General features: G+C 43.4%; 1 protein-coding gene across 8 annotated transcripts; it reads left to right on the top strand.

The window, feature by feature from the left end:
- The first annotated feature begins 1,355 nt into the window (after positions 1 to 1,355).
- Positions 1,356 to 22,378, top strand: xpo1b (exportin 1 (CRM1 homolog, yeast) b). 8 transcript variants are annotated; one of them, XM_062463468.1, is made up of 25 exons: positions 1,356 to 1,462; positions 4,253 to 4,384; positions 4,789 to 4,890; positions 7,557 to 7,629; positions 9,358 to 9,419; positions 9,657 to 9,701; positions 10,355 to 10,536; positions 10,641 to 10,689; positions 10,815 to 10,934; positions 11,164 to 11,292; positions 11,538 to 11,696; positions 12,534 to 12,731; positions 13,016 to 13,154; positions 13,376 to 13,557; positions 14,022 to 14,178; positions 14,333 to 14,496; positions 14,668 to 14,802; positions 15,171 to 15,354; positions 16,761 to 16,867; positions 18,649 to 18,843; positions 19,042 to 19,210; positions 19,313 to 19,447; positions 19,642 to 19,801; positions 20,067 to 20,163; positions 20,905 to 22,378. In XM_062463468.1, exons 2-25 carry the CDS (start codon positions 4,259 to 4,261, stop codon positions 21,049 to 21,051), a joined length of 3,216 nt encoding a protein of 1,071 aa, XP_062319452.1. In that variant the 5' UTR covers positions 1,356 to 1,462; positions 4,253 to 4,258; the 3' UTR covers positions 21,052 to 22,378. The 8 variants fall into 8 exon arrangements, with proteins under 8 accessions (XP_062319452.1, XP_062319450.1, XP_062319453.1 ...); XM_062463466.1 differs by having other exon boundaries at positions 1,399 to 1,737; XM_062463469.1 differs by lacking the exon at positions 1,356 to 1,462 and adding an exon at positions 1,756 to 1,921.
- Positions 22,379 to 22,641: the final 263 nt, after the last annotated feature.

The raw sequence follows: 22,641 nt of genomic DNA, 5'->3' as shown, positions 1-22,641 counted from the left end.
GTGCTGTGTTAATCGTTCCAACAATATGGCTTAATGTTGACCAGTCAAACAGACCAGAAGTTCCATATTGTCCATACCAGGTACAGGTAACAGACCACACTGGATGTTGGGGCTATTTTAAGATTTGTAATTGCATAAAGTCAGATGACCTTCTGAAATGTGAGTTTTATTTTGCTTGTTTTTTTTAAGTATGGCGTTCTCAGAGGTTGATATACACACCTAATCAAAGTCAGAATAAACACAATTTCATTAGACTATGTGTATGGATCTAAGCAAAAGGCCAGATGCTTGGTAACTGAACCTCATTTAAAACAGGCTGAAGCACACAAACACTAAAACACATGGTCAGCACATTACTTACCTGTTTAGACAATGTTATTTGATATTAACAGCACATCATACAACCTTGCAATGACAGAATAAATAAATAAAAACATCTGAACATGAATGATCAGTGATACTATGTTGCTGGGTAAAGTATAGGGCGTCCTTCGAAACCCTTCCTAGATGACTTTACTAGCTGGCTTGTCCATAGACTCACACTAAATCCAGTATTTTTCCATCAAGTGGCGCGCTGAGTCACGTGGTTTGTGAAAAAAAAACGATGTGATCTTCGCATCTCCAGCCTCAAGCAGCTGCAATATAATATGTTTGCACTTGAATTGAGCAATTTCACTTAAGTTCATTTATTTCTGAATATGTTGTTAACATTTAATAGCTACGTCGTCCACATTATATGCAAGAACGTTTTCTTCGGGTCGTTGTTTAACCTCGTGCAGTTGACGAACCATGTAACCACTCCCACCCGTGGCTGGTGGAAAATTACCAGCTTACAAGCAACAGCCTAGCGAATGGTGAAAGTGTCTTTTATCCTTCATTAATCGATATGCAGAGATAAAACATGTACATTGCACTGAATCAAATGACATGCCTTTAAATGTGAGGGTGACTTGTTCGCTAAAAACAATATCCGAGTAACATTCGAACTACAATTGTGGACCTAAATAGCTTTATCATGGCCAACGCAATGGATATAAAACCAACTGTTGAACAGTCTGAGACTTGGCTATTAGTTGGTTTTAACATAAGTACGAACTGTCAAGTCCATTTGCCAGTTACCACTCTTCGTAGAGGCATCGAGAAGTCCATTCTGCACAAAATCCGCCCTCTTTTTCTGACCACGGGTGGAGTGAGCGCGTGGGTGCCTGAGTGAATTGAAGTAAATGGACAGCTAAAATGTCCAATAAGATTTTGTAAAGAAACATCGTAATATGCTTATCACCAATCAGAGTATAACGTGGGCGTAACGTCAGTACAAACTTTCCGCGGCGCCATCGGCTGAAAACTAAACCGAGATGGAATCTCCCAGTCTGAACCGGTTTCAACCGGTTACGAGTTAGTTGCTTGGGAGAGGAGAAGAGGCACACCATCTCTCATACCGCCCCGCTGCAAAATTATTCAAGTAAAGAAATTATTTGTGAATCAAGGTTTATTTTCTTTTGTAACATGAATCGGAGTGACATATTACTTAGCGTGCCGTGATAATAGTTTTTGGAATCCACATCAGTGGTCCTTAACAGCCAGCCATCAATACCAATTCTGGAATTGGAGCTAGCCAGCGTTGCAGAGCTAGACTGTTTCTTCTTTGCTAAGTGACAGTGATAAAAATATAGCCTGATAACATAAGATTCTCAGGCAGAAAAGCCACTCTTCTTTCCAACAGGCTTGGAGTTTTTGGTAGGTAACTGGATTGTAAAGTAGTTATTTTCTAGGTTATCTTGCTACTTGCTTAAACGCCAACATTTGATATGGGTTTGCATTAGACAGCTTTAGTAGTTGAGAAGTCAAGATTAAGTCTTTTCGGACTCACTTTGGAATTAACCATTCTAAGGAGGGCAACAGTGCCTAAACGTTGCTGTAGGTAAGTAGCCATATTTCAGTATGGCACGCCAGTATTGTAAACAGTGATTGTGATGTGTGACCAAACTCTGGACTGGTGAATGTGATGATGGTCGAAAGGCGCTGCAGTTCAAGGAGCTGGCTAGCTATCATGCTGAGTGTGTCATTGCCTCTCCCACTTCAACAGCCGCCACCACATAAGTGTTAAGTGTTGCGCGTGCGCTTGATGAGTAGTCAGTAAGCGTCTATAGATAACTTTATACCTAACAATTAAACATGTATTAAATAATTAGACGTGACATCGTTTTCAATTGTGCAAATTTCACCTAGCTTGCAACAGTTCTATCTTTTAAGTTAACCCTCGTGCTGCCTTCGGGTCACATGACCCAAAGGTTCATAACGAACCATCGTTGTGTTTACCCAATTTTACCCAATACAAAAACAAATTAAAATAATTTTCTTTTAACCTTTGCAATGTGGGGGGTCTGAGACAGCCTAGCTGTTAAAAGAAAATGCTTCACTTTGTCTTTGTATGCGGTAAATCTGTCGCAATACGAAGGTGGGTCACAATGACTGATGGGTCAGAATGACCCGAAGATAACACAAGGGTTAATAAGCACGAGCGATTCGCCAGGAGCGACTGGAAAGGGGATGCAACCGGAAGCGAGTGTGGTAGTCATAGTAGCATGCAGGTTAGCTAGCTAGCTACCACAGATCACACTGAACCTCACCAACTAATGAACTTCAGCAAGCAAGCAAACCACAGATGGTATTCACTGCAGCAAAAGTAGCCAACTGTTTAACGCCGCCAACTTTAAGATCATGCTTAATTGGTAGCTCTAGCTAGTTAGACTAGGTCTAGTTAGATGTGGAGTGAAACGTGTGACAGAAATGTCCGGTATGTACTGTAGTGCTACATAGCGGGGTACTGTACTGTACACTAGCTAGGGTTCGTGGGCCCATTCAGGAAACTATCCAGCCAGTCAAATGACAGGCACCCTATATTAAAATGTTGTTGGCCCTGTTTGTTTGTTTGCTTGTTGCTAGCTAACATTTACTAAAATACGTAACGAAATGCCTTGTGAATGTGTGACAATGTTACCACCCACCTGTTATGGAAATAATTTAGCCATTGTCTGGTACTGTAGCTTGCATCCAAATATACCGTTAGCAAAGAGTTAAATCGTTATTGCTGCTAAGTTGATGTTCATTCTTGTTAGTATTTGATGCAGAGATGTGTTCAGCGACAGAAGCCTAGTCTTGTCAGTTTCAGATGTAAACAAAGTGACGTCGTTAAAGTTTCTATACCACGTGGTATGTGTTCAGCAGATTCAATTTATGTAAGACATAGTATTACATAACTACGTAACTATTATCCCAAAACACAGTTTAAGACAACTTTATTTAAAAAAATTGGCCCTTTATTGATGAGCCAGTCTTCCATTTAAGTTAACTTGTTCATAGAATAGAATAGAATATAACTTTATTGTCCTTCCAGAATGGACCTTTTTCTTTGGCATCACCTTCCAATGAAAAAGATAATATACAAAAATATTCCTAATTTACTAAATGTATTCTACATTTATTTTACCTAATCCCTAAAACCTTAAAGGTTAAATATTCATTAACTCGCGACTAACCTGTCTTTTTCACAAAGTTAACTTTGTGTTTAGTAGTCCAACAGCACAAGAAACAAGTTTGTGTTTGAATACGTTTTCTTGATGATAGGTATTCTGAAATATCAATCAGATGGAAGCTTCTCTAACTGAGGAAGTTGATCATGGGAGGGGTTGCCAACAACAGCCAGTCCCTTCCCTTTTGGTGGCTTTGTGTAACAAACCACTCAAATGTGCTCTTGGTCAACCAGTTATTTTGCTGGTTGTGTTTATAATACTGGCCAGTTTGCAGACTGCCGTAGCAGTTTGTCAATTTGTTTCCCAACTCTCTAGGTATTTGAACTGCACCACCACCTCCACTTTGTTTGTCCAGAGAGAGTGATTTAGACATTGGCAAGTGGTTGCCATAGATCATCAGCTCCTTTGTTTTTCCCACATTGATGTGTAGGAATCTTGACTGGCACAATTTTTGAAGTTTGTTGGCGTGGGTAAAAAGCTGTAGGTCAGTAATAAGGTGGTAAATTCTTTGGACAGGTAGAATAAAACATATTCAACCAAAGGATTGAGGTTTGAGTCCACTTTGCGTATTGTTGCTTACCCAAAATGGCGGAAGGGCCTGGGGAAGGAGGTTAGAGGTTGGTCAGCTGCATGGGATTGTGTGCCCAAATGCTCGATTCACATGACTGCCTGTCAAATGTTTTGTGTTCCCTCTCAACTCCACCTCCCTGTCGTTGCAGATCTCTATGCCAGCAATTATGACAATGTTAGCAGACCATGCAGCACAACAGCTGCTGGACTTCAACCAGAAACTGGATATCAACTTGCTGGATAATGTAGTTAACTGTCTGTATCATGGTGTGGGACCACAGGTAAGTGTTGGCATCTTTGGTACTGTAGATGGAAAGCATCATGTTTAAAATGGAGGTTGAACATTTAAAGTTGTTTCCTTGCAAGCACATCACATTAGGAAATATGAGAAAGTAAGCCTGGTGTAAAGTGCTGTCTGAAGTGGTTACGTATTATGCACAGAATGATGGCCATGAAATGCCTTCTTTTCACTAGAATTTCAACCGCAGTTTTTGGAAGGGTTGGCATTAAAACACTTTTTACACGATTTGAAAATATGCACTTTGGTGAGAATCCAGTAAATCCCAACACTTGAAAAAAGGCATTTGACTGTTAATGCATTTGCCGTGTTAAGTGTTTTTTGTTGGTCTAGTAGAGGAATGCAGTACACTTTTAATCTTATGTCATGCAATCTCTTACGTTACAGCAAAGAATGGCACAAGAGGTTCTGACTCATTTGAAAGAGCATCCTGATGCGTGGACGAGAGTGGACACCATACTGGAGTTCTCCCAGAACATGAACACCAAAGTAAGCCAGATCCTGGACACACTGCTGAAGGAAATCACATCTCTGTACTTTGAGGAAGAGCTGCTATGAATCTTTTTTTATCAGCCACAGTTTGCTAAAACAGTCTTACACACCATGATGTGGATCTGTCTGTTGAGCCCTGTCAGTTTCCCCAATAACAAACAACAGGATTTAATTTAATATAGTAGAGGGATGGTGACTTGCAACTTAGAATTCAGCTGCTGGTTTATGTGCATTGCATGCCAAATAGCCTCCTTTATGAATCCCTTAGATACAAACATTTATTATATAGGAATAATCGATATGGTAATAAAAACAACATCAAGCCCATTAAATTGGAAGGTGGAACACTTACCATTTTTCTTAAACCTATATAATCTGTTTCAGTTCTACTGTGGCTAGGTGCCAAGTGGCCACCATAGACTTCCAAATGGATCCACAGTGATTTAGGCCTGCTCCCAGCCCTTAAGACTTCCTTGTTCCCTGAATACCTTTCAGCTGAAAAGTCTCGAGCCTTCCACAATCCCTACAGTGAAATACCTAAGTATGGTGCCCATGGTGCGCTCCCTCAGCCTTAGCTAGTCTGCTGGTGCTGAATACCATGAGCCAAGTGAACGTAGCCATCTCAGGATGGTGTCCAGTTTTTTTTAACTACGACCAATATAGATCACTGATAGAAGGAATCTTATCCAGTATTTTGATGCTCGTATTTCGAGTATGTCTGTATGTACTTTGATCTACAAAAGTGCAATGCATCTAAGACTTCCTCAAAGTGCTGGTAGCGTTTGCCTTGTTCCTTTTGGCTTGCCTGTAAGATTGCTCTTAACACTGACATTCATTACTAATGTCTGGGTTGATCTATCAACAGTATTGGTAGTTTCAAATTCGTAACTTGCCACAATGAGGGCATTAGAGGAAAAGAAAGGAAACAGAAAAGGTAAACACCTCTTGAATTTGTCTAAATTCTGTATTCACCTATTTCATTTGCTGAAAAACAATAAATAAATAAACAGTGCATAACTTAAAGAAGCACTTGTGAACATTGGGCTTTCATAATTGATTATTTTACTTAATTTTCTTTGTGAAGAAATTGAATTAATTCAAGTTGTGACTATTTGATATTAATCACAATGTTCCATTATGTTGATTGCTTGTAATAGGAAGAAAAGGGGTGTGTCATCCTGTGCACCTTGACACAGCTAGGCTTTGACGGCAGGCCTCCACAAGGTCTACCCTTTTGATTCCCTTTGACTGAATTCTGTTCATCCGTTTCTATTGCATCTATTTCATTGGACAGGGTGCAGACTGCAGTCAGTAGGCTCCATTGTAGCGAGGTGTAGTAGTGACGGATGCCAGTAATTTCACCTGTAGGGATCATGGCTCCCTCCCTATCTTATCGTCTCTTCCCCTTTCTTCCTCTCTGACCTGATCTCTTCGCCATCCTCAAGACCTTGCAATTAGGTGCTGGTAGCAGCTATGACGACAGAGTTGCAAGGTCTTGCAGTGTCACTTTCTTTCCTCCTTTGGCCTTCTTTGTGTTCTTTCTGTGTCCTACGTGGGAATTAAAGGTGCAACAAATAAGGTTCCCAAAGGGTTTGATAACAGTTGGATGATGGCTGTTATTGGTGTGTAGTTTAATTACTCAGTCAGGGTAGTTCACCTTTAATACCTCCTCCCCATCCCAAACCATTGTCTGCACATTACCAACCCCCTACCCCTACTCTCCCCTGCCTTTTGACACATGCACTTTCTAATGCATCTCATTTGTTATTTTGGACCTGTTGATGATCCCTACAGTTGAAACACTGTTGATCCAAATAACATTAGATCAATAACAAATAAACTAACTTGTAAAACATGTTCTTTTTCTTCTTGCTTGAGTTAATAAAACCTAGGGATGGCTATATGACCCAAAACGTTTATACCTGTGGTTGGTCTTGCTGTTCCTTATAAGACACACCAGTTCAAGGTGAAAACAGAACTTTTTGTGGGTGGGGTTTTGATGGGGTGTAGTTGTTTAGGACCATTACTCGCACTCTGAAAAATACTCTCATCTTCATTTATTGCAAAGTATGCCTGAAACATAAGCCGAGTCGTTGCAAAACAATTATGACTGGGGCCATTGTTCCAGTTTGAGGAGGTCCTCTTCATTTTACTATTGTCCAGCACCTGGTGAAAGGTGTTGCACGCGCAACACCTTGCGCATACAAGTCTTTCTATTCAAGGTCAAACATATAGTCCAAATTTAGTTATACACAGTAATTCGTAATGGCCCAATTTTCACTATTGGGTTCCATAAAATGTATCTATTCATTTCAGGCCAGTAGACTTGGAGTAGCCTTTAAATGGTGAAACCCTACAGGCTTGCCTTGACACTTCTCCACTGTCTTTCACTGTCTGGTGTGATGCTGGGAGAAACAGCAGGACTTCTACAGGGTTTCAGCCTAATGTTGGCGTGTAGAAACCAAATGAATATCCAACTGAATGTTTGCATACAAAACATCTGCATGAAAAGGTCCTATTCAAGTATTATATACTGTAACAGGCAGGCAGGCATTTTATTTCAAAAAGTGAATTTGTTTTGTTTCTAATGGACAGCTTGTTGATGTTCACTTTTCATGTATCGACATCCGTCACTAACGTTATTCTCTTTTTACATATTCCAGTACTATGCTCTGCAGATTCTGGAAACGGTTATCAAAACAAGATGGAAGATTCTGCCTAGAAATCAGTGTGAAGGTAAGTTGGAATGACACCACCTGTATGCTCTCTTCTCCTTTCTTAGCTCCGCTCTTCATCCAAATCCACCACACTCCTGACTTAAAACAGGGTAGCAAACACCAGCGTTATTTCTAATGGTAACCATCATCTCCGTTGCCTTGTTTGACAGAGGCTGTCCATACATGCTCAGGCTCTCCTATTGTATTTGACAATCTAGACGCTTAGTGTGGCAAGGACACTGGCTCTCTAAATCTGCCCGACGTTCTGTTGCCAAGTTGTATTCCCACAAAGCATGTCGTTTTTTTTTCCCCCTGCTTGGCTGCATTGTGTAGACCACTGTATAAAGGCTGGAGTCTGTGTTCTGGCAGAAAGACAGGCAAAAAAAACAACAACAAAAAACACACTAGCTACTGCTTTAGAACTGGCTGTTTTCGTCTGCCTGCCCTGTTTACCTTTGTAAACAGTATTCAAGGAAAAAGGCCAGATAAGCAAGCAAAAACTGTTCATCTTGGTTGATTAAGAGTATTGATTATTTTCTGCATTGTTTACAGAAGATGAGTATGTGATTCTGTGTCTTCCACTCCTACTTCTGCATGGTCCACCCAGCCTGTTAACCACATGGGAATAGTATTCTGATCATGTCGATCAGATACAAATATAATTACATTGTTTTTAGAGGTCAATGATTTTGTTTTTATTATTTATTTCCTTGATTGTTTTTGGTTAATGGATCTCTGATGGAAAGTGAGCAAAATGCATCTGAGACAAACAACCATTTGGAGGCTGTCTGCTGTCGTTCCCCCCCTTTACTGACTACTCTGCTCTTTGCTCCCACCTGCTGGTCCACATTTATATTCACAGAACAATGTATTGAGAAAAGGAGATTTAGTTACTGACACAATGGAAGAGAAGCAACAAAAAGGGATACAATACAATCTTAGGTTTATTTCCTGCTTTTAATCATAAAACGTCAAAATACATGAATCTATTTGCCAAATATCTGATCAATGGAAGTAGAATTGGCGGTAATCACAATTTTAGTAATTTAAATGATTTTCTAGTTTTTTTTTCTCATTTTTTTTGTAATCTTTTTTTTTTTACCCAACCAATTATTCTCAAATTTTCTTTTTCTCGTTGACCTAAGACTTCCCCACTTCTGACCGTAGATGCCTGACTTTTGTTCAAGTGGCAAACCCAGTGCAGGGCGACTGGCAAGTATGTCTTTTCCCCCTTGTGTCAGAATTGCGCCTTGCTTCCGGGTCTGTCCACTACAACCCAACCACACATACATTTACAGAGAAGTACAGTAGAAAGCACTGTTGAGAGAATGCTATATGGGCTCTCCATGTTCAGTCAACATAGAGCTGTGAAATGTGTGTTTGGAAACAAATGGATGCATATGGGCAATTGTAACTGTCACAGAGATGTCTGGGCTGTGCTGCAGTCAACAACAATTGAAATATCTCAGTGGAAGTTACATCTGATTACCATACTGATCCATATGCTGACAAACTGGCCAAACAGGAGTTGTACCTCTATTAAGGACACTTCTTTGATGTTTTTTCTTTCATCGTTCACATCATTCAGCAGCCCTCCAGTTTAAGTCAAATCTGGTAGTTGAACAGCTGCAGTACAGAGATGCATGACAGCAAGCCGACTCTGGCAGAGTCTGAAAAGATGTTGTTTAGAATCCCGCAGCACGACAAACTCTCACAATCCATCCCTGTTGGTTCTGCTTGCTTGCAGGGATCAAAAAGTATGTTGTTGGTCTTATAATCAAGACATCATCGGACGCCACAAATGTTGAGGTGAGTCTATTTAGGATAGTGGGGTTTGGCAACGTTGGCCTATTTGTGGAAATGTTTAGAATCGATTTTGATACAGCCAGCATTCAAACATTAACCGACTCCTCTTTGATTCCAAAGTACCAAAGTACCAGTAAGTTAGGTCCTAGTATTATGCAAGCATCATCAGTACCATGTGACATTGGTATTAAGGATTACTGTATGTTAAACTGTTTTTTTGGTGTATTTCTTTTCTTCCAGAAAGAGAAAGTATACATTGGAAAGCTGAACATGATTCTTGTTCAGGTAAGATGTGTGTCTGCATATATGCATACATTGGTATGATATAATGTTGTTCTCTCTAGACTGAATTGGGAGTCATTGAGTCATTGTGTTGTTGCTCCTGATGTCGTAAGGGTAGGAGTGGTTTAGATGTGTAAGAAGAGTATGTGCGTGAGTGTATGTGTGCGCGCGTGGGGTCAGATGGCTGAGCGGTTAGGGAGTCGGGCTAGTAATCAGAAGGTTGTTGGTTCGATTCCCGGCTGTGCCTAATGACGTTGTGTCCTTGGGCAAGGCGCTTCACCCTACTTGCCTCGGGGGGAATGTCCCTGTACTTACTGTAAGTCGCTCTGGATAAGAGCATCTGCTAAATGTAAATGTAAATGTGACGGTGTGCGTGAGCAAGTGTATGTGTGCGTGACGGTGTGCGTGAGCGAGTGTATGTGTGTGTTACAGTGTGCGTGTGTGTTTCACGGTCTGTCTGATGGAATACAGTTGCATGAATGCCTTTGCCTTAGCGCTGTTGAGAATGAGTCACAGCCTCATGTCTGAGGAAAGTCCTGATGTAAACCCAGTCTGGTCTGACACAGGCCTCCACACGTACAGTACGTGTGTTTAGAAACATACCAAACTAACATGGTTATCTGTGCATATGCATCCATTTCTCCCCCCGTTCCCAGATATTGAAACAGGAGTGGCCCAAGCACTGGCCCACTTTCATCAGCGACATCGTGGGGGCCAGCCGCACCAGCGAGAGCCTCTGCCAGAACAACATGATCATCCTCAAGCTGCTCAGCGAGGAGGTGTTTGACTTCTCCAGTGGACAGATGACCCAGGTCAAGGCCAAGCATCTCAAAGACAGGTGAGCTCTTCAAAGAACACCTCCCTAAAGCCCCAAAGCTATGAATGGGCTTCGTGAAGCACAACCGTGCACCATCTCTAAACTATACCTTCCTCTCCACTTAGCATGTGCAACGAATTCTCCCAGATATTCCAGCTTTGCCAGTTTGTTATGGTACGTTATCCCCACCCCACACCCCCACTTCCCCAGTAAACATGACAAGGGCATTAACCCATTTCTTAATTTACACTGTCTGAAAATGTCTATTAACGGTCTTAAATCCGATTGGTTGCTTCCAGGAAAATTCCCAGAATGCACCACTGGTCCACGCCACACTGGAGACCCTCCTACGGTTTCTCAACTGGATTCCTCTAGGTTACATATTTGAAACCAAGCTCATCAGCACACTTGTGTATAAGGTAAACCCCAACGCACTCAGTTGAGGTCTAGACTGGCATGCACTCGAAATTAGTAGTGCTAAAACTTTGAGAGCCTTCCTCAGTGGTCATTACTGCATTAAATGCCATTTGTCAAGAGCTTGGGAGCCGAGTATAATATGGACAGGGATCTTGTCCGTAATACAACCATCCATTGTCATTTTTCTCACCATTACTGTGGTCATCATTGGCTTTTGTTTCTCCTCTCCAGTTCTTGAACGTGCCCATGTTCCGCAATGTGACACTCAAGTGCCTGACTGAGATTGCCGGCGTGAGCGTCAGCCAGTACGAGGAGCAGTTTGTTACCCTCTTCACCCTCACCATGTGTCAACTCAAACAGGTGGGCCTGGACTCTCTCACACACACACACACACACACACAGACACAGATACACACAGTTAACCAGGAGAAATAATTTCACAAATGTTATGGTTGAACTCAAACAAGGTATCCACTCACACACATAAGTATTGACTTGTCGTTGACCTACACACCCGACACCTCTTAAGTTGTGTGTGTGTGTGTGTATGTGCATGGGTGGGTATGTGTGCTCCTTCTCATCGCCCCCCCTGTACCCTTCTCCAGATGCTCCCATTGAACACCAATATCCGCTTGGCGTACTCCAACGGCAAGGACGATGAGCAGAACTTCATCCAGAACCTCAGCCTGTTCCTCTGCACCTTCCTCAAGGAGCACGGCCAGCTCATAGAGAAGAGGCTGAACCTGCGGGAGACGCTCATGGAGGTGAGCCGTCAGGGAGAGACGGGGCGAATGGGGGAAGAGACATGGATGGCTTCACTTCTCAAGTCCAAGGCTCCTAATCATCTGAAAAAACACTTTTTGTTCTCTGTTTCGGCCTAAGTACAGTAGCTGCAAAGTCTCAAGTTGGCTACTTTGTTACAGACAGTATGCACTATGCCAATAGTATGTGGACGTCACTCAGCACAAAGACACCTGCTTGTCAAGTCTCTCATGCCAAAGTCATGGGCATTAATATGGTTAGTTCCCAACTGCTTTCTTTTTTCGGGGAAGGCTTTCTAATATTCAAGAAATATTAGGGAGGTTGGGACTGGTGTTGGGTGATTAGACCTAGCTTGCAGATCATTAAATATCGTCTCTGTCACAGTGCAAAAAAAACATTTTCTACATACACAGACAGCACACCCAACTGTAAACAAATAAAAAAATCCTTTTAAATGCCCATGGTTTTGGAATGGGATGTCCAATAAGCTCATATAGGTGTGATGGTCAGGTGTCACATACGTTTGACCATAGAAAGTGCGTGTATGTATAAATACTGTGTGTGTGTACAGCTCTGGAAAACATTTAGATACTTGTCAATGTTGTGAAAACAAATCAAGTTAAATTATTACTGTGTTATTTAAAAAATAATATGAACTTGTTTCCTTTAATCGAGGCTTCATAGATTTTCATTTCATACAAACTCATACAATGTAAATAGTAAAACCAGAGAAACCGTTCATTTTGCAGTGTTGCCATAACCCATTCCAGAGATGTATATACATATCTCAACTGGCCCTCAGTCCCGTCACTGCCTTCATACCTATCTCATTTCCCCAGGCCCTCCACTACATGCTCCTGGTGTCGGAGGTGGAGGAGACAGAGATCTTCAAGATCTGCCTGGAGTACTGGAACCACCTGGCGGCCGAGCTGTACCGGGAGAGCCCCTTCTCCACCTCCACCTCCCCGCTGCTCTCCGGCAGCCAGCACTTTGATGTTCCCCCCCGGCGACAGCTCTATCTCCCAGTTCTCTCCAAGGTATTGACAATCGCATGTCTGCAAGTGTATCACCATTCATCGAAGCAGAGCTTCCTTGTCAAACGGGATGTTAAAGCCCAGAGCCTGTTGGATGCCCGCTGGAAGGAAGGCAAAATATGGTCACTATGCTTGCGTGTGGTGAAATTCCCAAGTGTGAGTGTGTTACACACTGTGTGTGAGTGTCTGTGTGTGAGTGTCTGTGTGTGAGTCTGTCTGTGTGAGTGTGTGGTTCAATATGCGGAATGTGTGTGCTGGGCTTGACAGCTGTTTATCCCTTGCACCAGGTGCGCCTGCTCATGGTGAGTCGAATGGCCAAACCGGAGGAGGTGTTAGTGGTGGAGAATGACCAGGGGGAGGTGGTCAGGGAGTTCATGAAGGACACAGACTCTATCAACCTCTACAAAAACATGAGGGAGACACTTGGTAAGTGTGTTGGGGTTTGTGTGGGCATGTGTTATATTTGAATTTTAGGAGTTAATCACCCATAGGGGCGCAACAGTCTACAAATAGTCCACCACAGCACAGTAGCACTAAACGGAGTGTATATTCACTTAAATACTCGTGTTACACACACTTTCTCTTGCTCTTTTTCTCACGCACACACACACCAACTCGTGAGTTCTCATCCCCTCCCCTCTCTCCAGTGTACCTGACCCATCTGGACTACGCCGACACGGAGCGCATCATGACAGAGAAGCTACACAACCAGGTGAACGGCACCGAGTGGTCGTGGAAGAACCTGAACACGCTGTGCTGGGCCATCGGCTCCATCAGCGGGGCCATGCACGAGGAGGACGAGAAGAGGTTCCTGGTCACCGTCATCAAGGTGCACACATCTGCTAGTTCACCCTCAGTTTCCATTCATCCATTCGTTTATGTATCATTTTGATGACTTGCACACTATTTTTTTCTTCTTCTCCAAAAATCAAATTCGCTTTGAAGGGATAGCCCATGTATGTTTATAGTGACTGTGTAGCACAGCTTCCCCATGTGGTGGTACTCTTTACTTTCTATCACACTATAATGGACATTATAATTTTTTTGTTGTCTTAACTTAATGTCTGGGTAACTGAGTCTGTAAAGTCACTCTGGATGGATGTGTGTGTGGTCACGAAAATGGCTGCAGTGTAAATATACAACCCAGCAAACAATGGCCCGTTTGATTCATTTTAACTGTAAAGGTCTGAGGTGTTGTTAAGAATAATAAACTGGTGTAGGGTCCATACCTGCAAAAGTGTTGTGTGGTGCATTCAAATGTCTGACTGTGGTGTGTATGTGTGTGGGTTCCAGGACCTGCTGGGCCTGTGCGAGCAGAAGCGGGGCAAGGACAACAAGGCCATCATCGCCTCCAACATCATGTACATCGTGGGCCAGTACCCCCGCTTCCTGCGCGCTCACTGGAAGTTCCTCAAGACGGTCGTCAACAAGCTCTTTGAGTTCATGCATGGTCAGTGACTGGACGCAGCACAGCTGTCACACCCTGAAGTGTGTGTGTGTGTGTGTGCGCGTGTACTGCTGGGGATTTTCAGGCTATTGTGGAAACTGTGGCAGGGGTCATTTGAATGGGAGTGTCCATCTCACCGTGCTCCTACCCTTGGCAGAGACCCACGACGGCGTGCAGGACATGGCGTGCGACACCTTCATCAAGATCGCCCAGAAGTGCCGGCGCCACTTTGTGCAGGTGCAGGTGGGCGAGGTGATGCCCTTCATCGACGAGATCCTCAACAACATCAACACCATCATCTGCGACCTCCAGCCGCAACAGGTTTGCTTGGGGCTGGAATCTACCTATAGTTATCCGAGGGGGGATGACCTCCTAAACCTTTTCAAATACCGTTTTTTACTGTCTTTTATCCGTAACCATTGTTTTACAAACTAATCTCTACACCGACGATAGTCACCATGCTGTACGTTTCCCATGTGCGTGGGCTTCCAGGTGCACACGTTCTACGAGGCGGTGGGCTACATGATCGGGGCCCAGACGGACCAGGCGGTGCAGGAGCACCTGATAGAGAAGTACATGCTGCTGCCCAACCAGGTGTGGGACAGCATCATCCAGCAGGCCACCAAGGTGAGCCCCAGAAACACCTGGCCACCTAGAGGGAGGAAGGGACACGTCAAAATGCCACATTCTTTTGGAATGAGTTGCCCTAGCGTGCTATGTGTGTTATGAGCGATACGTGTCACCGTCTCAGTCGAGGCACAGCCAGAGAAGTGGAGGAACTCTGACACGTACTCTTAATAATTGGCAGAAAGAAATGATTTGAAGATTGTGTATCCTAGTCATGGCCCTGTCCTATATTTTCCTCACATTGTAATTTTCAATGGACTAAAGGTGATTCGTGAATGTATTTTCTTCACAAAAGAGCCTGTGAAACCTGGTCCATGTTCCGATCTTGGGACCTTGAGAGGAACCATAACGACCTCTTCCTCCCCCAGAACGTGGACATCTTGAAGGACGCGGAGACGGTGAAGCAGCTGGGCAGCATCCTGAAGACCAACGTGCGTGCCTGCAAGGCGGTGGGCCACCCCTTTGTCATCCAGCTGGGACGCATCTACCTGGACATGCTCAACGTCTACAAGTGCCTGAGCGAGAACATCTCTGCTGCCATCCAGACCAACGGTGAGGGAGGGAAGCTTGGCATGTGTGTTTGGAGAGAGGACGGGCGAGGACGAGTGTTTTGTACGGTGTGTGTGTGTGTGGATTGAGTTGGAAAGTGTATGGACTTTTTTACATAATAATAATCAGAATTCAGGCTGACTACTTTTGACTAGTTCAGGGGTTCTCAAACTTTTCAGCCCACGACCCCTAAAATAATGGTGCCAGTGACTCACGACCCCCGCATCCACGGAGGTGGTTTACGTATACGTGGGAGTAAAAATAGGCCCTGGATCTGATCCAGACCTGCCCACCAGAACCGCCCCCCGTATACGCCACCACAGCTAACCTGTTAATGCAGGCAATGCTCGATGTGATGCTAGTTCGGGAGTTCGATAGAAAATGCGAGCGCGCATAGCGCGCGAGCCAAATTTTTTGGCCTTTATTTGAGCGAAAAATATTTTTTGTGCTTTAGTGTAAAATAAACAGCTTTTTTTCAATTGGTAAAACCTTATCTAGTGAAGGTGATGTATTTTTGTCTCTTAATTTTTCAGCCCCACCCTTACGTTTCTTAGCCTGGTTTTCCATCGTTATTCTTCTCCCGGTGCTCCCGATGGCCAGTCCGCTACTGCGGGGCTGTGCCGCGGTGGTGGATTTTCAAGTCATATTATTTTAAATTATCGTGCTATCAAGGGGTGTTGCAGCACCCTCATCGCCCCTAGTTCCCACGGCCATGGGTATTCCCTCTCCACTGAAATCCAAAACTCAGCCAGTGTCTTGGCTGAGAACGCTGTCTTTAACGTTTGGTCGCTTGACAGTTCAACTAATGCGTCCTGCTGCTTGGATGTCAGATGGTTTGCCGTACTTACAGTGAATGGAAAATCAAAAGGCTGATGGCTTTTTTAATCATCTCGCGAACCCCCCTCGTTGTCTTGCGACCCCCCGAGGGGGGTCGTGTGTTTATTGCATTACAGCTTGTCTGCTTTCATATGAGAATATGCATCTGAGCATTGTCATCGTGGTGTATATGTGCCTGAGTGTATATGTGCCTGAGTGTATATGTGCCTGAGTGTATATGAGCCCGAGTGTATATGTGCCCGAGTGTATATGTGCCCGAGTGTATATGTGCCCGAGTGTATATGAGCCCGAGTGTATATGAGCCCGAGTGTATATGAGCCCGAGTGTATATGTGACTGAGTGTATATGTGCCTGAGTGTATATGTGCCTGAGTGTATATGTGCCTGAGTGTATATGTGCCTGAGTGTATATGTGCCTGAGTGTATATGTGCCTGAGTGTATATGTGCCTGAGTGTATATGTGCCTGAGTGTATATGTGCCTGAGTGTATATGTGCCTGAGTGTATATGTGCCTGAGTGTATATGACGGGTTTGACATCCGTTTGTTCCTGGTGTCCCCCGTGTTTTCTGCAGGAGAGATGGTCACCAAGCAGCCCCTGATCAGAAGTATGAGGACTGTGAAACGAGAAACGCTGAAACTGATCTCAGGCTGGGTTAGCCGATCAAATGATCCCCAGATGGTGAGATAGTGTTCACAGATGTGACAGAGTATATTTTTACCCCCCCACAGACACACACGCCCCCCCTAGAAATGCAAAGCACCGTGGGTATCAATGAAAAGCAACTTGTCTGCAGATTTAGGAAAAATGAGCCTGTTTTATTTTTAGATGGAAACCTTACAGTTCTTTCCGATTGCTTAAGCACAATTTTTAAAACAGGGCTCACTTTGTCAAAACACAACACACGATTCACACAACCAGACACACAAGTATCAGAACACCTCCAATCTTTTTGCTAAATGAAACACTTTGTTCAAAACTATACAATCATGTATAAAAACCCAATTCTGTCACCGTATGCCACACAGATGGTTCATAAAATTTGACTGTTTGAACCAGTTACACACTGTTATGCACAATTTAAAACACTTTTACACTAACTATTCTTTTCTAATGATATAACCTGCCTGATTTTGTCAGAGATATTGTTACAGTAGAGTACGTAAAAGTACATGAATATGTTGACCAAACACAACACACAAGACCCAGTACTGCACACTGATGAAAATATTTACTGTATTTCTCCACCTTGTCTACGTAAAGGTTGCATTTTTTGCAGAAAATCTGAACATATTTCAAATTGAATACTGTATAGTAGGCTACATACTGTAAACACAGCAAATACATTTGTGGAGACAAATGAAAGTTCAGCAAATGAAATACATTGTTTCAATCATGGACTGCAGTGAATGTGTACAAAAAAGTACTGATGTAGCTCATATAGTAGGTTACATTTTACTGTACTGTAGACCGTAGAGTTTTCAATTGTGCTCTTGTCGAAATGTCCAAATTACTGTTGCAACAGTATATCTGCTGAGGTTGGGCTGAACTCTCTGTCCAGCCTCTCTCAATGTTGCCCCATGGTTCACAACATGGTCAACCAATGTTGTTCGAATTTCATTAGATACTGTAAATTTGGCCCTATTCTTCCACGGCCTCCAGGTCTACCTCCCCCTGTCCCTACTACTCTTCCTCCACGGGCTTCCCCTCATCCTCACTCTTCCTGCAACATTGCCTTCCATTTTTGATGAGGACAGGTACACTGACCTGTTGCCTTTTTAGTGCTTACATCTGATTGGTATGTTTACAATTAAGCACTTTAGTGCTTGTACACCTGATGCCCGTGTTTGATCCATCTGTTCACATGTGTGGCATTTTACAAGGCAGTGTCTTGAAAAGGCAATTAAGTGGCAATCTTATATTTCTGTGTCTAATGTAGAAAGGTGTGTTTGGTGATTTGCAAAACACTGTGTGTAGTATTTTGCAAATAGTGTGAGGCTGAGAATGTGCTTATAGTTGTCCAGATCTGGGCGGCTGTTTTGCTCCTTGAGTGTCAGGTTTCACTAACTGTGTGTTATTTGAAAATGCTGTGTCTAAGCAATCGGAAAAAACTGTAAGACAGTTTTCTATTGTAAGTAAGCTGCCAGCCTCCAAAGCAACTCTGAAGTCTACACTAAAATACTGACATGTAACTGGTAGCAGAGTACTCAAGTCCCAAGAAGGGATATCAAGATTGTTCGATTAGTGTTTTATAAAACATGTAGTGCACATGTAGTGAGAAAGATAGAGAAAACGACATACAAAATCTAGGCAAATATACTAACTGGCAACTTAAGGAAACTTTATTGATGAAGACACAGATTTGACGATGGCCGTTCCTAAGGCTGAGATCGAGCTTGTCCTAAATGATCTGTTGGATCGTTCTGGTGCCACACTGATCCCCTCTAATCCCCATGTTCCAGGTGGGAGAGAACTTTGTCCCTCCGCTGCTGGACGCAGTCCTCATCGACTACCAGCGCAACGTCCCTGCCGCCCGGGAGCCCGAGGTCCTCAGCACCATGGCGACCATCGTCAACAAGCTGGGCGGCCACATCACCGGGGAGATCCCGCAGATCTTTGACGCCGTGTTTGAGTGCACACTCAACATGATCAACAAAGTGAGTGCTGGGAGGGAGGGATCGTCAAGTTTGCGCTTTCCTCAAAACTCATGCAAAGGCGCACCAAGCGTGCACCAGAAGTTGGAGAATCTGAACAGACAACCTTTTGCTAATGATTTGTCCTGTGATTGAATGTAATCTCAGGGTGTCTCACCTTCATCCCACTAAGGTTATGCCCACCCCTCTCTGTCTCCCCAGGACTTTGAGGAGTACCCAGAGCACAGGACCCACTTCTTCTACCTGCTACAAGCTGTCAACTCCCACTGCTTCCCTGCATTCCTGGCCATCCCTCCAGCCCAGTTCAAACTGGTGTTGGACTCCATCATCTGGGCCTTCAAACACACCATGAGGAACGTGGCCGACACAGGTGAGACTCTGACCTTGATTTTTTAAAAGCCACGTTTGGGGAGTTCTATTTTCATGTAATGTGATATTTACCGTGGCTCTCATGCCCCCCTCTCCCTCCCAGGTCTGCAGATCCTGTACACGCTGCTCCAGAACGTGGCCCAGGAGGAGGCGGCGGCCCAGAGCTTCTACCAGACCTACTTCTGCGACATCCTCCAGCACATCTTCTCTGTGGTCACAGACACCTCACACACCGCCGGTGAGTAGGCTCCGCCTCTGCAGCCCAGGAAAACCAGCCTCCTCTTCAAGGAGCGTTGCTTCATTTTCACGGTTGATAAGGAAGATGAATAAGTAGTCTTTAAAAAATATATATATATATTTTATAAGTACATTTTTACTGTACATGCTGCAGTATGAATGTCTGAGTTTGCAAGTGGTGCCCTTGTCCTCCAGGCCTGACGATGCACGCCTCCATCCTGGCCTACATGTTCAACCTGGTGGAGGAGGGCAAGATCAGCACAGCCCTCAACCCCTCCACCCCCGTCACCAACCAGGGCTTCATCCAGGAGTATGTGGCCAACCTGCTCAAAACAGCCTTCCCACACCTACAGGAGTGAGTCTCTGTCTCTGTCCTTCACATGCACCCTCACAAAGGCCTGGGCAATGCCCCCGATCGAAGATCAACCCCAGGATCTTGTTGCTGCAAGGCGGCAGTGCGCCACTGTACATTTAGTGTTGGCTAATTCAAATACCCAGCCATGTCTGCCACTTACAAATGTTTTTAAATTGCTTTCCCCCAACCTCCCCACATGTTTATGGTTCACTGTCCGAGTTTTTGCACTAAATGTACAAACTCTTCTGTCTCTGCCCTCCTGCAGTGCCCAGGTGAAGGTGTTTGTGACGGGGCTGTTCAGTTTAAACCAGGACATTCCTGCCTTCAAGGAGCACTTGAGGGACTTCCTAGTACAGATTAAGGTAAGGGTTTGGAGTTAGCTATGGGTACGGATACCTCACCTGAGGGACTTCCTAGTACAGATTAAGGTAAGGGTTTGGAGTTAGCTATGGGTACGGATACCTCACCTGAGGGACTTCCTAGTACAGATTAAGGTAAGGGTTTGGAGTTAGCTGTGGGTAAGGATACCTCAGCTCAGTCAGGAGTCTCGTTTTACTTTATCTACGGGACCCTTCATAGACCACCACCACCCTAAAGTGGGAAAATAATTAGTTCACCATGATAATCTTTATAAATGGGATTTTACTGACTGTTAGAACCAATGGAATACTTAAATGCTCTGCTGGTATCTTGGAGATTTTTTTTACCATTTTTATTAACCATTTTTTAACCATACTCACCATTGGTAAGGTGAGTACATGAAGTACTGTAAACCCACATACTGCAGTTACAGGGATATAACAGGTGTATTAGCTGTATATTAGAAAACCTTGTTTGTGCATTGGGGTTGTGGTGCTCATGAATTGATGCATTGTGTTGGTTTGTGGGAGTGTTGGCTTATTGTGTATTCTATGAGAACAGTAGTTGTTATTGCAAGCTGAATGGTAGGTTTGTGTGGTAACGATCCCATACAAGAACATTGGAAGTGTAGGGCAGGGTGTTTAAATCAATGGGGTTATATTAAAGGAAATCAATAGGTTGTTGTGACATTGCGTGTGTTCTGTACACAACGCACTGACGGCCCATTGCTGGCTCCCATCCAGGAGTTTGCTGGCGAGGACACCACAGACCTGTTCCTGGAGGAGCGGGAGGCGTCGCTACGTCAGGCGCAGGAGGAGAAACACAAGCTGCAGATGTCAGTTCCAGGCATCCTGAACCCCCATGAAATCCCAGAGGAGATGTGCGACTGACCATCACCCCAACCAAACTGTACAGTCATCCAAACAAAACAACAAACGCAGATCTAAACCCGAACAACCAATCCAAACGCGAAGCTGGTGCGAGGTGGGAATCCCCTTCCTCCAAACCAGTGTGTGCATCCCCCATTGGGTGTTTGTCGACCAAAACAATTTCATTATATGTACAGTAAATGATACCGCATCACCCTGTGGCTCTTTTTAGTACATGTTTTATATGGCGACTGTTGTGTGATATCTTTCCAAACTGTTCACCCAATGTTTGGTCTACCCCCCGCTCCCCCATATATCCCAAGAGCTGCATGATGAGGGCATATCAACTACATTTTTGTTTTGTTTTCCCACCCTACTTTTTTGTTTTTCCTCCTTCCAACTCCTGATATATTTGTTAATATATATATAATATATACAGTTGTATATGTAATATACAACTTTTAGTGCAAAAAGGCGTACGTGTCAAAAGTCATCTGCAAAGAGGCTTCTAGAACTGGTGTTTTAAACTGGTGGACAGACAGGAAGCAGTGTTCTAGAAGTGTGTGTTTTGCGTCCGATGCCCTGCTGCAGTCTGGAAGAATGTGAATTGTACGGATTATGAATGAAGGTCTGCAAGATGCTGCTTTGTGTGTAAGATGTCACGGTCGGCATCTTTTGCTCATCAGTTTTGCTTCACTAAAAACAAAATCTAAAAGAAAGCCCACAGCTATTGGTTTGCTGGGCAGGGCGTTTCTGCGTAAACTGAAACGGATTATGTGCATATCATCCCAATTGTATAGCATCTTTAATACTATGGGAACATACTTGTTTTTTTTGTATTATTATATTTTTCTTTTTGTGTGCGTGTGTGTGTGTGCTGTCGCATAGACGACATCAGCGTTTTGTTTTCCTCTAAGAGGATTGTTGCTCATTTGTGAGCCTTCATTAAAATGGACGTTTAAAGAAGTGGTCTAGATATTTATGGGTTCCTGTTGGTTGCATATTTTTAACTACTCCACTTTAACTCAGATGGCTTTAGAGATTTTGAATTATACTAATTTACATTGTTTACCATGCAGTAGTGCTTCAAGACACTACCTTTAGAGCAAATGTAATAACAAAATAAACTTGGTTTACATTTAATTTTGTATTTTTGCATTTTCACTTTCAAATCAATTCAAATAAATGTCAGGCTTTTAGCCACATAGCAAACTGATTGCAAACTATTCTGATTAGGCAAAGAATGTATAAATCTTAAAAACCTAATCTCTAATGGACTGCCCCCTCTCTTAAGTGTTACATTTGTTGTGGAACTTTTTTGAACTGATTAAAGGTGATAATTTTATAACAGTCTCTCATTTTTGGTTTTATATAATCATCCAGTTTACAAGATGCCTTAAAGGTAGATCTCTGCTAGCAAGCTACAGGACGTACAAGCCTTTTGTCATGGACGAAGAACTTAATGATCAATCTAGTTTGTAAGGAGACATTACCTTTAAGTCAGCAGTAGTGGTACAAAGTGTTTGTGCTTGGCTGCAACGAAAGCCAGCGCGTCTTCCCAAAGGCCTCTGATTCAAATGAATGCAGAATGGATGGATGGATACTACAGTC

The sequence above is a fragment of the Osmerus eperlanus genome, chromosome 6 (genome assembly GCF_963692335.1).
Source record: "Osmerus eperlanus chromosome 6, fOsmEpe2.1, whole genome shotgun sequence".
Classification (NCBI taxonomy): domain Eukaryota; kingdom Metazoa; phylum Chordata; class Actinopteri; order Osmeriformes; family Osmeridae; genus Osmerus; species Osmerus eperlanus.
Note: the sequence above shows the minus strand (reverse complement) of the source record. Positions and strands in the feature narration are given on the sequence as shown.